At 41.6% G+C, this 16,112-nt stretch overlaps 1 protein-coding gene across 3 annotated transcripts in view; it reads right to left on the bottom strand.

Moving 5' to 3' along the window:
• The window catches only part of TRAPPC9 (trafficking protein particle complex subunit 9), a 536,040-nt gene that overhangs the window by 481,493 nt on the left and 38,435 nt on the right, over window positions 1-16,112 (bottom strand). For all 3 annotated transcript variants that reach the window (XM_054059308.1, XM_054059310.1, XM_054059309.1), the window contains one exon: window positions 4,185-4,311. In XM_054059308.1, the coding sequence (XP_053915283.1) occupies window positions 4,185-4,311 (127 nt within the window). The remainder of the gene's footprint in view (window positions 1-4,184; window positions 4,312-16,112) is intronic.

Here is a 16,112-nt window from a genome sequence, read left to right as displayed (position 1 = left end):
AAGATAATGTGCTACTGCTGAAATATGATGAAGCCCCAAGAGTGACTCTGCAATGACATGGTCTCTCTCTGATATAAAACACCTGATAAGAAGATACTAGATAACATGAAAAGTATTTTGGAATCAGAAATAAATCACATCCATACATCATCTGTTGGTGATACTTCATCTCAGCATCACAACTGAATGCAAAATGACATACACCATGCCTGAGGAGTAGAGAAACTATGACAGATTCATGAATATTTCATCTTTTGAAACCTCTTCTGATAGAATTTTGTTACAAATTAGAATGCAACTTCAAGCAAACCAGGTGAACAATATTTGTTTGAAGAAACAAACAAACCTGAAGGGGGCTACAGGAAACCTGGGAACGGACTTTTTATAAAGCCATGTAGTAACAGGACTAAGGGGAATGGCTATAAATTGGAGAGGGGCATATTTAGACTAGACATAAGGACGAAATTCTTCACAATGAGGGTGGCAAGGCATTGGCAAAGGCTGCCTAGCGAAGTTGTGAATGCCCCATCCCTGGAAGTGTTCAAGGCCAAGCTGGATGGGGCCTTGGGCAGCCAGATCTAGCAGGAGGCGTCCCTGTCCATGGCAGAGGGGACCCTTGCAACTCAAACCATTCTATAATTCTATGATATGATAAAGTGCTAATAAAAAGGAATTTTATTTTATTTTACTTTATTTTATATATAGAAAGAAGTGCTTTGGTTCATTCATCATTATTGTACAAACAGGAGAACCTGTTTTATCTTAGTGCATGACTGAGGAATAAATGTTCTTCAACCACCTATTCAACAGGTGATACCCTCCCAGATCACAGAAAATGGCAATTGCACTTGATGACTTTAGAGGTCTTTTCCAACCTTAATCATAGAATCATTAAGTTGGAAAAGACCTTTGAGATCACCAAGTTCAACCATACTTGCCCAATACAAAACCATACCCCTGAGCACTTCATCTACCCGTCTTTTAAACACCTCCAGGGATGGTGACTCAACCACCAACCTGGGCAGCCGCTTCCAGTGCCTGAGAACCCTTTCAATAAAGAATTTTTTCCTAATGTCCAGTCTGAACCTCCCCTGGTGCAACTTGAGGCCATCTCCTTTCATCCTGTTGCCTGTCACTTGGGATAAGAGACCAACTCCCACCTCACTACAACCTCCTTTCAGGCAGTTGTAGACAGCGATAAGGTCTCCCCTCAGCCTCCCTTCCTCCAGCCTAAACAACCCCAGGTCCTTCAGCCATTTCTCAGAAGATTTGTTCTCCAGCCCCCTCACTAGTTTTGTTGCTCTTCTGTGGACACGCTCCAGCACCTCAATGTCTTTCCTGTAGTGACAGGCCCAAAACTACGTACATATTCAAGATGCGGCGACACAATCACTTCCTGCTGGCCACACTGTTTTTGATACGAGCCAAGATGCCATTGGCCTTCTTGGCCACCTGGGCACACTGCTGCATCATATTCAGCTGTTGTCAACCAAATGATTCTATGACTCCAAGCACACCAATAATAGCAAGCATCTAGTTAAATGACATGACATACACGCACAAAAAGAAAGACTATAAGGAATACCAAATTTATATAAAAGACAGCTAGACATTAAATACCAGTTAAATGAGTAATAGGAATATAATGGTTTTGCCAAGCCAAATGTCTTCTATTGCTTTATAGGACTGGGGAGAAAAAGGTAACAGTGCAACTGTGTTCCAGTTTCACTGTGGCATTTTGATGTTTGACAGTATTTTGATTAAGAAATTTGCATCCAAAATAAGCACCTCACATTAAATGGATTAAAAACTTGCAGACCATGAAATGCCAACAGTAAATAGAAGTCATCATCAATAATTGTGAATGTTTCCAGAGGGCTCTAGCATGGCTTGAATCATAAGCCCAGGTTATTCAATATTGATCAAAAACTGTGTTTCCGCAGGATTATAATTGATGTCTCAAAAATCAGTGTGATTTAGCTGGAAGAGCTCTGTGGTCCTCCAGCATGGCTGTTTTCCAACTGTAACAGCGGGACATCTCTGCAGCACATGAGGTCTGTTGGGTAGATACAACTGGAGGCTTTCTAGTTAGATACAACTAACGTTCCCCAAAAAAGGCTAAGTTCAAATCTGCACTAAATTTGTTGTCTAAAAACACTCAGAAGAAATACAGGTCTGCTTCCTACATTTAGGTGGGAATCTGCCTGTGGAATGTACTGACCAGAAAACTTATCTAACACACGCAGTTACCTGAATTTAGAATCACATAATCATAGAATCACTAAGATTAGAAAAGACCTCTAAGTTCATCCAGTACAACTATCAGCCCAACACCACTGCGCCTACTAAACCATGTCCTGAAGTACCACATCTACACACTTTCTGAGCACCTCCAGGGATGGTGACTCCACCACTTCCCGGGCAGCCTCTTCCATGGCTTCACCACTGTTTCAGTAAAGAAATTTTTCCTAATATCCAATCTAAACCTCCCGTGAATCCATTTCCTCTCATCCTATCACTTATTACTTGGAAGAAGAGACCAATGCTCACCTTGCTACAACCTCCTTTCAGTTAATTTCAGAGAGTGATAAGGTCTCCTCTTCACCAGACTAAACAACCCCAGTTCACTTAGCTACCCCTCATAGCACTTGTGCTCCAGACCCTTCACCAGCTTCGTTGCCCTTCTCTTTCTCCAACTTGTCATTGGACATCTTTAAGGTCAACGGAAAATGAATCACTACAGTCCACCTACTCCAGTAATTCAGCACATCCTACAGCCAGTACCTAAATCAGGGTAAAAAAAACCACAAATGACTACCCATGTGTCTTGACTGTAAATACGATTCTAGGATAGTCAAACAGGGGGCCAACCACAGAATCACAGAATGGTTTGGGTTGGAAGGGACCTTAAAGGTCATCCAGTTCCAAGCCCTCTGCCATGGGCAGCAACACCTTTCACTGCATCAAGGTGGTCAAATTCTCAATGAAACTTGCCTTAAACACCTCCAAGGATAGGGCAGCCATGACTTCTCTGGGCAACCTGTGCCAGTGCCTCACCACTCTCATCATGAAGAATTTCTTCCTTCAGCCCTCTGGAGCATTCAAACAGTGGGACTGTTCTGATTCCGCATACAATTCCATCTGACCGCACACAACCATATACTCCAGTCAATCTTGTCCCTCAGGCAAGCACCTCCCACACAACAAAGTGTTAGTGTGAACAGATCTATCATGTGAAATGCACTACAACTCGTCAGACAAGGTCTCTTTCTTCAGTAAATGTGACAAAAAATATGAAGAAGTTAAGAGAGAACGTTGTAAAACTGGATGCATCATGAAAAATGGTCATAGAGCAAAACACTCTTTTTCATTTTAGAGACTAAAACTAATCTGAACATGAATATAATTGCCACTCTTTGGTTACACACTTTATTATCTTTGTGATACCAGAAGTCTTGCTTCATGAAATGTTTGATGACATCCCACTGAGAATTTAAAGCTCTGAGAACTCTTTGGAATAACGTCTACCATATTTTTTTCTGAATAGCAATTATCTTTCCTTCAAAATACGCTTCACGACAAAGATGTTCTTTCAGCCTTAGCTTTTATGACTGATGCCCAATGGCTGTTTTCTCTCTGTCTCTGACTCTCTCTAATACTTCATGCCAGGCCTTAATCAAAACAAGGTACCATTCACTGGACTGACTGCATGATGCACCATGGCACACAGGCACAAAGAAACATGGGTTTAGAATATGCCAGTGAAGGTGCCAGCTTGAAAATGCAACATCTGAAAAGGAACCACTATAAAAGGCACCAGTTCCAGCTGAGTCTGGGCTCCATGGATGGAGACAGCATCATGGGCCTTCGGTATGATCAGATACCTAACTTAAATCTCAACTGTGATTACAAAATATTTTTCCTCGATTGTATCAGAAACTCTTGAATGACAGTTTTAAAAAAACAAACAACTCTCTCCCTCTGAAACTAAAGGCCACAGAAAGTATCTTCTGCTCAAAGGCTCTATTTTTGCCTAAGAACTTCTCAAAACAATTTGTCATTTTGATATTTTTCCATGTTATGGTGAACAACTTACATAAACTGAGAAGGCTTCATTCTTCCAGTATCCTTTAAAATTTGACAGGTAGTGTGGAAAAGTTAAAGATTGTCTTGTGGAGTCTTACCTCACAATAGGCAGTTTGGTGAACGGAACAGGAGGTAACTTCAAACCATCTGGAAGAGTGATGAATTCCATTGTACCAGGGCATTTTGCTGTGTAGCTTTCCAAGCTCTGCGTTACATCTTTCTTCTCTAGAAAATAAATTTGTTTAAATTAAAGTTAAAAAACCTATTTCAAACTTACACATAACAGAAGTTTAAGATAAAGTTATAATGTCGGCTCTGCAGAGGGACCTGGACAGGCTAGATTGGTGGGCAGAGGCCAATTGTATGAGATTCAACAAGGCCAAGTGCCAGGTTTTGCAATTTTGTCACAACAAACCCATGCAATGCTACAGGCTTAGGGAAGAGTGTCTGGAGAGCTGCCTAGCAGAGAAGAACCTGGGGGTGTTGGTCAACAGACAGCTGAACATGCGCCAGCAGTGTGCCCAGGTGGCCAAGAAGGCCAAGAGCATCCTGGCTTGGATCAAAAATGATGTGGCAAGCAGGAGCAGAGAAAAGATTGTGCCCCCATACTTGGCACTGGTGAGGCTGCAGCTCAAATCTTGTGTTCAGTTTTGGGCCCCTCAATATAAGAAAAACACTGAGGCGCTGAAGCACGTCCAGAGGAGGGCAACAAGGCTGGTGAAGGGTCTAGAGAACAAGCCTTATGAGGAGCAACTGAGGGAACTGGGAGGAACTGGGATTGTTTAGCTTGGAGAAGAGGAGGCTGAGGGGAGACCTTATCGCTCTCTAAAACTACCTCAAAAGAGGCTGTAAAAGAGGTGAGTGTTGGTCTCTTCACCCAAGTAACATGACAGAACAAGAGGAAATGGCCTCAAATTGCACCAGGGGAGGTTTAGATTGGGTATTAGGAAAAATTTCTTTGCTGAAAGAGTGGTGAAGGACTGGAACAGACTGCCCAGGGAAGCAGTGGAGTCTGCATCCCTGGAGATGTTCAAAAAACTTGTAGATGTGGCGCTTTGGGACATGGTTTAGTCGGGCATGGTTTAGTCAGTGTTGCATTGCTAGTTGGATCAGATGAGCTTAAAAGCCTTTTCCAACATCAACAATTCTATAATTTTAAAGTTTTACTTGTTTACGATGTATACAAAATAACTCTAATGGAAAGCCAACTAATTTTTGCATACAATGTTTAGAGTTATACTCCAGAAGCCCTAACGGGTGGATCAAATATAATTAAGTGACCTTAAGCAAGACAGTTCTGGATTTTTCAGAATGAATGTTTGTGCTGCCCACATCAATCCAGCTTTGTAAGCTTCTAAGACCATGAGTATAAACATTTTCAAAGCAAATAAACATTGATTGTAATAACCTTCACTGTGAAATTAATGCCACATAACTGAGAAATTGCCTTGTTCGCATCTGTTTCACTGAACTGTCTCTTGAGCCGCTCACCACAACTAGATTAGATGTTAGGAAGAAATGGTTATTGTGAGGGTGGTGAGGCACTGGCACAGGTTGCCCAGAGAAACTGTGGATGCTCCATCCCTGGAGGTTTTCAAGGCCAGGTTGGATGAGACTTTGAGCAACCTGATCCAAGGGAAAGTGTCCCTGCCCATGGCAGGGGGTTGGAACTGATGATCTTTAAGGTCTCTTCCGACTCAACTCATTCTACACATACAGTCAGATCAGCGTAGCACAGTCAGGAGGTGTGGTGGTTCAAAGACAAGTATTTTCATAGAAAATTCAAGGTACAGCATACGGGTTGTGATTTGCCATGTCATGAGCAAGGGCACATAGCACAAGTTGAATCCACTGAGACAGAAAGCATCACAGTAACCAGGAATGATAAACAAAATGCTACAACATGCACTTAATTCTGCTTGAAACTGGAGGGCTGTAGTTCTGAACAACTGGGTTTCATTTCCTAGTGTGAAACTCTGTCAATTATTGTACTCAAAGAAAGCATGCTGGCACTTGCAAAAATAATTTGCTAATAGATTTGAGTCACATTTTTATTCCACAGTAGAAGCTCAGCATGCTTTCTACAAGAACAAGAGGCTAAACAAAGACATTTTTCCACACTGATATTGTATGAAACGCAGTTTATAACACGCTGCTGCCAAGCCAGCACCTCTATTACTTCTCATTTAGCACTGCATCTCAACTGAGATGCTAAAAGAATCTACGCCATAGAATCATTAAAGTTGGAAAGACTTCTAAGATCATCCAGTACAATCATCAGTCCAACACCACCGTGCCTACATGTCACCACTATGTCACAAAGCGCCACATCTACACATTTTTTGAACATTCCCAGGGACAGCGACTCCACCACTTCCCTGGGCAGCCTCTTCCAATGCTTCATCACTCTTCCAGTAAAGAAATTTTACTTAGTATCCAACCTAAGCCTCCCTTGGTACTACTTGAGGCCATTTCCCCTCATCCTATCACTTGTTACTTGGGAGAAGAGACCAGCACTCACCTCACTACAACCTCCTTTTAGGCAGTTTTAGAAAGCGATAAAGTCTCCTCTCAACCTCCTTTATGAGTAGGACATATCAAGAAGCATTCATAATGCAGAAGAGCAAGAGCTGCACGATCTTGCCTGACAGCCAATACTGGAGCCTTTCTCCCCTGACTGAGTACCTCTGCTACCTGACCTCTCTGGTAGGAATGAATGATGTAAAACTCTTGGCTTAGTCAAATTTGCAAGGCCAAAAACCTGCTGCTGATGCTCCTTTCAAACAGCTCTGAATTTTCTCAGCATTTGCCTGGCTGTCTTCATATTTTGACATAATCAGAAACTACACTGCCCTTCCTGGGTGATCTGTTCAATTACTCAGTCTCCTGAGCCACAGTTTAGAAGATTCTCTGTAACTGAAACAGTTATCACTAATACTTGTCTATCTCTGTGCAAAGAAGAGATAGAAGACAGCTACTCTTGGAGGTCTTTACCCACCTAGTATCTTCACACTTGTATACATCAGCAGGAAAGCAATCTCCACTTGATCCTTATACCTGTGAATTCCTCTCAACAGCTTCAAAAGCCGGCACTGCATGTGGAAACACTACTAGATACTCTTGTGTAGGTTTTAGAGTATAGTTTGAGCGAGAAATTGACTTATTTTCTCATCTGGAATAACTGTGTTCATGGATTTTCCTCCCCCAGCTTCTCTCGAGACTTACTGAAAGATCAGGATCACAGAATGGCTGCAACTAAATAAAGCTGAACAAAGCCATAGTCAGTACTGTCACTTCTCAAGTTTGCTCAGTACAACCTCACAGTACAATCTCCCCATTTCATACCAAATTGTGTTTATTACCTTTTTTTAGCTGCTTCTGCTAACTGAAAATTTTGCAAGTCCACCTTGATAGTTTTTCCTTGATAGTTTTTTGCTTAACTGCTTCATGTCAACACAATGAATGTTGGTTTTGTCCCAAAACTGCTCCGAGCCTTTTTCTAATATGAAGACACAAAAATCTGAAAGCTTTGGTTGCACAGTTAGAAACCAATTGTGACTGAAAGCTACCGACTGGGAAAAAGTCTTCCTGCTAGTTTCACAATAACACAAAGCAGTATTTCATAGTAATGGAGCCACTGAAAAAGCAGACCAGGACACGACAGGACATTCACACCTCGAATCCCGTGTTCAGTTTTGGGCCCCGCACGACAAGAAAGGCATTGAAGTGCTGGAGCATGTCCAGAAGAGGGCAATGAAGCTGCAGGGAGGAACAAGCTTTATGAAAGGCAGTTGAGGAAACTGGGGTTGTTTAGCCTGAAGAAATGGAGGGTGAGGGAAGACTTTATCACTCTTTACAACTACCTGAAAGAAGTTTGTAGTGAGATGGAGGTCGGTCTCTTCTCCCAAGTGACAGGCACCAGGGCGAGAGGAAATGGCCTCAAGTTCTGCCAGGGGAGGTCCAGATTAGACATCTGGAAAAATCTCTTTACAGAAAGAGTTCTCAGGCACTGGAAGACACTGCCCAGGGAGGTAGTGAGGTCACCATTCCTGGAAGTATTTACAAGTTGGGTAGACGAAGTGCTCAGGGATACGATTTAGTAGTGGACAGGAGCGGTTGGTTGGACTTGATGATCTCAAAGGTCTTTTCCAACCAAACAATTCTATGATTCTAAGAAAGAAGCACAGTTATAGAACAACATCTTTAAGCACTCAGTAACCACTAAGTCTGAGGAGACCTCTTGCAGCAGTTGGCCCCTAAGAAGTGTAGCATGTTGATGTGACACTTTGGGACATGGTTTAGTAGGCACGGTGGTGTTGGGCTGACAGTTGGACTGGATGATCATCGAGGTCTTTTCCAGCCCTAACGATTGTATGATGAGTGGCAGCCAAGTGCCTACCCAGCTCTCTCAGGAACAGAGCATCAAACCTCTCCTTGATAAACTACTAATAATGTGTAACAACACAGGAAAGTCAGCCCCACAGCAGAAAAAGCAACAGAAATAGTAGATTCTGCACCCAGAAACTTAGGTATTTTCTTCAAAAGAAAAAAAAAGAGCATTCCTTAGTAAGCCCTCTTACAACTAGAGAAGAAAGGAGACTTCATCATCACCCTGCCATCAAGACATAGTGTATTCCTTAAACTAAAAAGGAATTTCAGAAAGGCCACAAAATACATTAAGACTCTCACAAAAGCTGAAGCAGAAATTGAGTATTCATAGACAGTACCTGCTACAAATTTTTCACCTTTACATTAATCACTAAGTCTTAATGACCTTTCAGGTAGTCCCTCATGTCTAGTTTTGGACAGATGCAGATGGACAGTGAGCACCCAATTTGTATACTCAGTATATCACTCTTCACTACCACAAGCAAGCTAATGTTGTCAGTGAAGTGCCTCAGCAAGACTTGCACAATCAATCCACTAATTCAGTATTTTGGTTGTTTAATTCAGCAGAACAGAGCAGCTTTCCTCTAATTTGCAGGCAAGCATCACCCAGTTTTCCATTACATTAAGCCTGATAGGTACTTGGTGACAGCATTTTCTACAGTTTTAGCAAACAAAAAGCATCTCTAATATTTTTCTGAAAAATACGTAGAGCAAATAAATATGGCTTTAAGCTGCTCAAAGATCTGATACTCGAATAAGTTGCTTTGAAAGCAACACACAGAATGCTAGGACCGCATTCTGATACTCTCTGCTGCAATAAATCTCAGTGCTTACCTGTGTTTTCCTACTCTCCTGAATAGCTCATTGCAGACTCTTACCTATGTTCCTTAGCTCATCAGTTTGCCAAGCTCGCTGGCAACTATGACAAAAGGTGGCTGGTCTCTTCTCCCAAGTGATACAGGTGATAGGACAAGAGGAAATGGCCTCAAGTTGTGCCAGGGGAGGTTCAGATTAGACACCAGGAAAACTTTCTTCACCAAAAGGGTTATCAGGCACTGGCAGAGGTTGCCCAGGGAGGTGGTTGAGTCACCATCCCTGGAGCTATTTAAAAGACAGGCAGATGAGGTGCTCAGGAATATGGTTTAGTAGTAGACAGGTACAGCTGGACTCAGTGATCTCAAAGGTCTCTTTTAACTAAGTGATTCTATGATTCTAAAACCCTTCAGTACAAAAAAATATTAGCTCTTTAAAATACAGCACAAATACTTCATGTCTTCATATTGCCTTTCTCAAAGGAATCTTTTCTTTTTCCTGGAACATAAACTTTGCAACTTCTCTTCATTTGTACCCTAGTAACTTTTCCCTCAATTACTCTAATCAGGCTGCTTCAAAAATCAGAGGTAACTACATGAAGATAGGAATTTTTCACTAAATCTCATAAACTTCATTTTTTTCACCAACTACTTTAAACAAATTAACAGGAAAATTTTGTACTGTTTTCTTATAATGACTGATCTTCCGTTTTACCCAAGAATTTACATATGGAGGTTTTGTCTGAACCTCATCAACGTGCAAGTCTAAACAAAGGTAAATCATGTGTGAAAGGCTTTCAGGTTTGTTTATAATGCTAGACAACTTGGATCAGTTGTCATTTTATTCACAGTACAGTAGCTTTTCTTTGACATGACTCAAAAAATCATTGATCTTCCTATTTTTTGCTATGCAAATGAATTTAATTCTTTTATCTGTGTTGCTAGTTTACTTAGCCTCATTTATTTATTACACTTCAAAACGAATAAATTCACTGAATTAGGATGTGAAGCAGAGTTACTCAAGGAACACAGGGATAAGCAGATCATTATTTGAAACAGATAAACACTTGTAGGCATTGTGGTTTTCCTCTTTGCAATCTTTACTTTCTAAATCATCTAAAAGACGTTATTTCAGAAGATAAATTGCACCTTTTCAATAAAGCAGTTCGAGTGAAGTTATTAAACAAAGCCAGCTTGTCTCTAGACAACATTAATTCCAGAGAGAGCTTTTAAATGAATAAACCAAGCCCAGGCAGTTTTACCATGGCACAGCTATTTTGAAATAAAAGAAAAAAAAATGAGGTTTTAAAAATGTGTCGCAGATTAACAGCTCCCAGCAACAGCAGCACGTATCAGTGCTGATATTTTATAGTACACAGCCGAAGAAAACAAAGAGATGAAAAGCTGCAAAAATCATGATGCCACGATGAATAGGAAGAGTTAAGTGGCTTCCAGGAAGCTTCCTCCTACCTCATCTGCAATTTTTTATTACAATATGTAAGAAGGAATTTACATTCAAGCTTTTTTTAAATATATTAATCAGAAAGCCATCCATAAACTGGACTGCATCAAAAGAAGTGTGGCCAGCGGGTTAAGGGAGGGGATTCTTCCCCTCTATGCTGCTCTCATGAGACCCCACCTTGAGTCCTGTGTCCAGTTCTGGAGTCCCCAAAATAAGAAGGATATGGAAATGTTGGAACTGGTCCAGAGGAGGCCACAACAATGATTAGAGGGCTGGAGCATTAGGAAGAAATTATTCATGATAAGAGTGGTGAGACACTGGCACAGGTTGCCCAAGGAATTTGTGGCTGACCCATCCCTAGAGGTGTTCAAGGCCAGGTTGGATGAGGCCTTCGGCAACTTGATCTAGTGGAGGGTGTCCCTGCCCATGGCAGGGGGGTTGGAACTGGGTGATCTTCAAGGACCCTTCCAACTCAAACCATCCTATGATTCCCTATTCATTCTTAGCCCGTGTTGCACCAGTGCTGTACATGGAGCACACATGAGGTAACAAGTCTGTTCAATCACATTTTTCATCTACATACAGGTATCCACTTCTTTTATATCCACGTACACAGATAAGATATGGCACTACGCTGAAACTGCAAAAAGATTTCTACTGAATGGCTAAAAACTTACCATGCTGCCATAAATATTCCCTGGTAATTACAGTGGAGATTGCAGTCTCCATCCTGAAATCAGGTAATTTTTATATTATAAGACCAACCAAACAAGCTCCCTCTTGAAAGATGTATTGATTAGGCAAAAGCAGCTTGCAAGTACTTTGTCAACTAAAATACAGTGCAGTGCATTAAAACCAGTTCATTAGTGTCAGTTAAGCAAACCTCAACATCAACTCAGACGTTTACATCAAGTTTTAATCTGCATTCTCTGTTCAGACTGATTAAAGGTTCATTCTTTTCAGCCCCTAAAATCAATAACTTTTACCTCTCTAAAAATTAATTTACACACTACAGAGCTTCCTAAGGGAAATGCTGTCTTAATTTAAATGCAGTATTCAGGAATAACCTTCCTTATGACTACAAAGCATTGCAAAGTGCTGACAGGCTACGTCCCTATTATCAAGTACCACATCAGAAAAAGAGGAAAGCTATAGAGCAAAGCCATTGGTGGCTACATGTTGTGGTTCGAGCTAAATTAGAGTCAGTTTTCTCACTCTTAACTCAGTCTCGTCTAAGTAACTTCATTTTCTGAAAGCAAACTGCATGTTTTTCACACAGTTTCTCTCTAGAAGTGATATCACAGGGCAATGGTATGCCAAAAGGCCATTGCTTATATTTACACCTATAATAACCAAGGCCATCCTCAAGCTGGCGAAAAAAGGCTGCATCTTCAGCGACAGGTGACCCCAAACTGACCGACAGAGCGTTCCATCCCATATACATCATACTCAGCAAAAAAAATCAGAGATCACGAGGGTCTCACACTTTTCTGTAATGGCTCAAGTCCAGCGAGGACCTTGTCTCTCTGGCTGCTCCTGAACCCAGATCCACATGTTACTGAATAGAGCCCAGCTCCCTCCTAGCCATAGACCCACTCCCTCGTACCCACTCTACAGTATTTGTGGTGATGTACAGTCATTGAGGAGTGGGGTGGGGGCATGAGACCTCGTATATTTGTATATATTTATTACATTCTAATTATTTTCATTATTATTATTATTTCATTAAAGCTGTAGTTTTCATTTCTAACTGGCAAGTTTCTTTTTCCCCTCATTTCCCTTTCTCCTGAAGGGGTGAGGGAAAAGGGAAGTGGGAGTCCAGCTGCATGATTTTAGCTACCAAAATTAGCCAGTTCAGGGCTAAACCCTAAAACTACGTTACACACAATTCAGGGGATCACCTGCGACAATCAGCATAAGCAGATCTTTTAAGAGATGATTCGCAACACAGGATCTCATACCTACCACTCTCAAGAAGCAACATCTCAATCAAGTCTACTCTAGAAATTCTTTGAAATACCACTGGCTCAGCAACAAATGGCGATATTGTCATTATTGCCCATTTTCTAATAGCCTACAACTGCTTTGAAAAACAAAAGCCACATAATCTCTTTCCTCAACATCAAAATCTCATTCACTTACTGTTTCTTTCTATCTCTTCTAATCTCTCTTTAATCAATGTGCTAAAAGCATGAGGTGGTTACTTTAATTCATTCTGGAATGCTGTGTTAATTAAATCACACCCACTTAAATGCTCGATCACTCCTTGGAAAGAAGTCACGCTTCAAAGATCTTCTCCCCTCAGCCTCCTCTTCTTTAGGCTAAACAATCCCAGGTCCCTCAGCTGCTCCTCATAACATTTCTTCTCCAGATCCTTCATCAGCTTCATTGTCCTTCCCTGGACACACTCCAGCACCTCAATGTCTTTTTCTTAGTAAGGGGCCCAAAACTGAGCACAGTACTTGAGGTGCAGCCTCTCCAACACCGAGTACAAGGGCAGAATCACTTCCCTACTCCTGCTGGCCACACTATTTTTGATACAAGCTCTGATGCTATTAGCCTTCTTGGCCACCTGAGCACACTGCTTGTTTCCTCTGACGTAAATATGAAGAACAGGGGAAAAAAAAGACAATGAGCACTATGAGAATAGGCAGGGGGAATGGCAAACAGGGGGAGCAATAGCGAGCAACGAGATCAAGGTAATTAAAAAAAAAAGAGCTGCACCTCTCAAGAACTCTTGCCTACAGCAGTCTAAATGTGGAAAAAAAAGAGAAAGTCTCTGCCAGACAAGCAAGAGAACAGAGCAAGTGAACATAGAGTAGCAAGTTGTTCCAGCAGTCCCTCAAAACAAGAAGTGGTTTATAAATTATTCCCTGCTCTAGAGTAGCAGGAGTTATTTATAGGTTTATGGGTTATTCTTAGCCCTTTTTCCAGTGAAATGCCATTTAGTCAAATCTATGTGGGGAACTATAATTCACCAAGGGCCCATGCAGCATGATTTCACTCTCCCAGGTGCTTGCATGGAAATTCAAGACAATGTTTTAAGCAAAAATCCTCAGGAACTGAGTCTCATCTTTACAGCTGTCAGTATAGGCTTGGCAGACAGGTTACACCTAAGGGCATTTACACATTCACTTTTGGTCTGGTTTCCGATTTTTATGAGCCCAGTTTAATATTTCTTATTTCCTGTATTTCTGCATAGCATCTTGAAATTGAAATATCACCACGTAAATGCATGTGCAATCTGTTATATATATATAAAAATGTCTGTAAAATACTGCATATTTCCTCTTCCAAGCTGTGAGTTAAAATATGCCTTTTGATATCCCTGTCTAAGAGTCATCAGACACCATGTCTGACATCATCAAATTACGATCAGCCCAAGCTTAGCCAAAATTCTGTAGATAAACAAGGTTTGGGGCTTTTTTTCTTAGCTAAAGCTCATCATCTTTGCAAAAGGCACAGACCTCACCCCAGTGGATGACATGTCAGCCATCACCTGAGTACAGTGGTCTTGAAAGGAGGATGAACAGGTTCTGAAAGCAACTTCAGATTATTGGCATTTGGTCCCTGGTGCTCCAACTATCAACAAATCTAAGCTGTCAAGGCATCAAAGTGTCTGCCCAGCCAACACTGACAAGTCCATCACAACAGATCTAGAGGATGAGGGGAACCGAAATAGCATTCAGCATAAATTTTGGCAGAAACTCTTCATCACGGAGGATGATCTCAGCACAGGCTGAGAATAAGCACCTTCTGGAAGGTGAGAGCTTGTTTTCATGAGAAAGCAACCTGGAATCAAACTTACAAACCTCTAAGGTTTGCATGGGATCATGGTTGGCAAGCATCAACATGTTCTATGATTTTGAAGTGCCAAGTGATAGCCAGTACTGCAGAAGGGATAATCCTGCCACCATGGATTCCAGAATCACATCAATGAAATTTAGACAAGTAGGTATACTTCTGAAAATTCAATTCAGGACCTTCAAAAGGAAAAAAAAAAGCTTTTTCTTAGCTAGAGTCATGTTTCTATCATCCCACTGGCCATGTGTACCCATGGCCTGCAGTCATTATCTGACAACTGCTGCCCAAGTAATGATCTTGGCCACTCCATGGTATTTCTTCTGTAATGCCTGTATGGAGCCATATAAAGCAGGTATGCTGAAAATCAAAATCCCCACAAAGAAATCCCTCCTATTGGAAAGTGATGAACTCTGTTGATACGGTTTGCTTCTGAAGATAAAATATCCAGCTAGAACAAGGAAATCCCCTAAATCTTTCATCGCAAGTAGGACCTCATCTGTCCTCTGGTTGAAGAGAAGTGTCATAAAAATGTCTTTGATGAAAGATTCCTTGTCTTTCAGCAGAATCAATGACTGGCCAGGGTGATGAGCATCCACTCCAGGGAGGGCTTGCTCTATCCAAGGAGTATTTGTAACAACGCCCAGGATTTCATTGTTTGTTTGTTAGCACTAAAACAAATCATAGAATCATGGAGTGGTTTGGATTGGAAGGGACCTTAAAAATCATCGAGTTGCAACCCCCCTGCTGTAGGCAGGGACACCTTCCACTGGATGAGATCGCTCAAAGCCTTATCCAACTCAGCCTTGAACACCTCCAGGGATGAGGCAGCCACCACTTCTCTGGGCAACCTGTACCAGTGCCTTACCATCCCCACAGGAAAAACTTTCTTCCTAATATCTAATCTAAATCTCTTCTCTTTCAGCTTAAAAATGTTACTCCTCGTGCTATCCCTGCAATCCCTGTTCAAGCAACATTCCCCAGCCCTCCTATAGCCCCCTTTAGGTACTGGGAACCTGCTAGAAGGTCTCCCCAGAGCCTTCTCTTCTCCAGGCTGAACAACTCTCAGCCTGTCTTCATAGCAGAGGTGCTCCAGCCCTCAGCTTATCTTCCTCCTCTGGGACTTGCTCTATCAGACCCATGTCCTACCTGTGCCGAGGACTCCAGAATTGAATGCAGGACTCCAAGTGAGGTCTCATGAGAACAGAGTAGAGGGAGGGAATCACCTCTCTCGACCTGCTGGTCACCCTTCTTTTGACGCAGCCCAGGATACGCTTGGCTTTCTGGGCTGCGAGTAGCTCTGTGTTTAAACAGGCCTTAAGATAGCTGAGAATTATTTACCCACAATAAAAATCACAGTCACTTTAAGTAGTATGGATATTATTGGTAAAGACCTACAACAAAATACTGCGGTTTTCCCAGGTATCTGACCGTACTCAAATCAAATTCAGTGTGAGCAGTACACACAGTGTTACGTTTCAAAAAGCACTGTGTGAAAGAGAGAGATTTAATTCTAAGCAACTTTACAATTGTATATTTTAATTTTTATTTAAAGAAAGAGT

This window comes from Cuculus canorus, chromosome 2, assembly GCF_017976375.1.
Source record: "Cuculus canorus isolate bCucCan1 chromosome 2, bCucCan1.pri, whole genome shotgun sequence".
In the NCBI taxonomy this organism is placed as follows: domain Eukaryota; kingdom Metazoa; phylum Chordata; class Aves; order Cuculiformes; family Cuculidae; genus Cuculus; species Cuculus canorus.
This window is presented reverse-complemented; position numbering and strand designations above follow the sequence as displayed.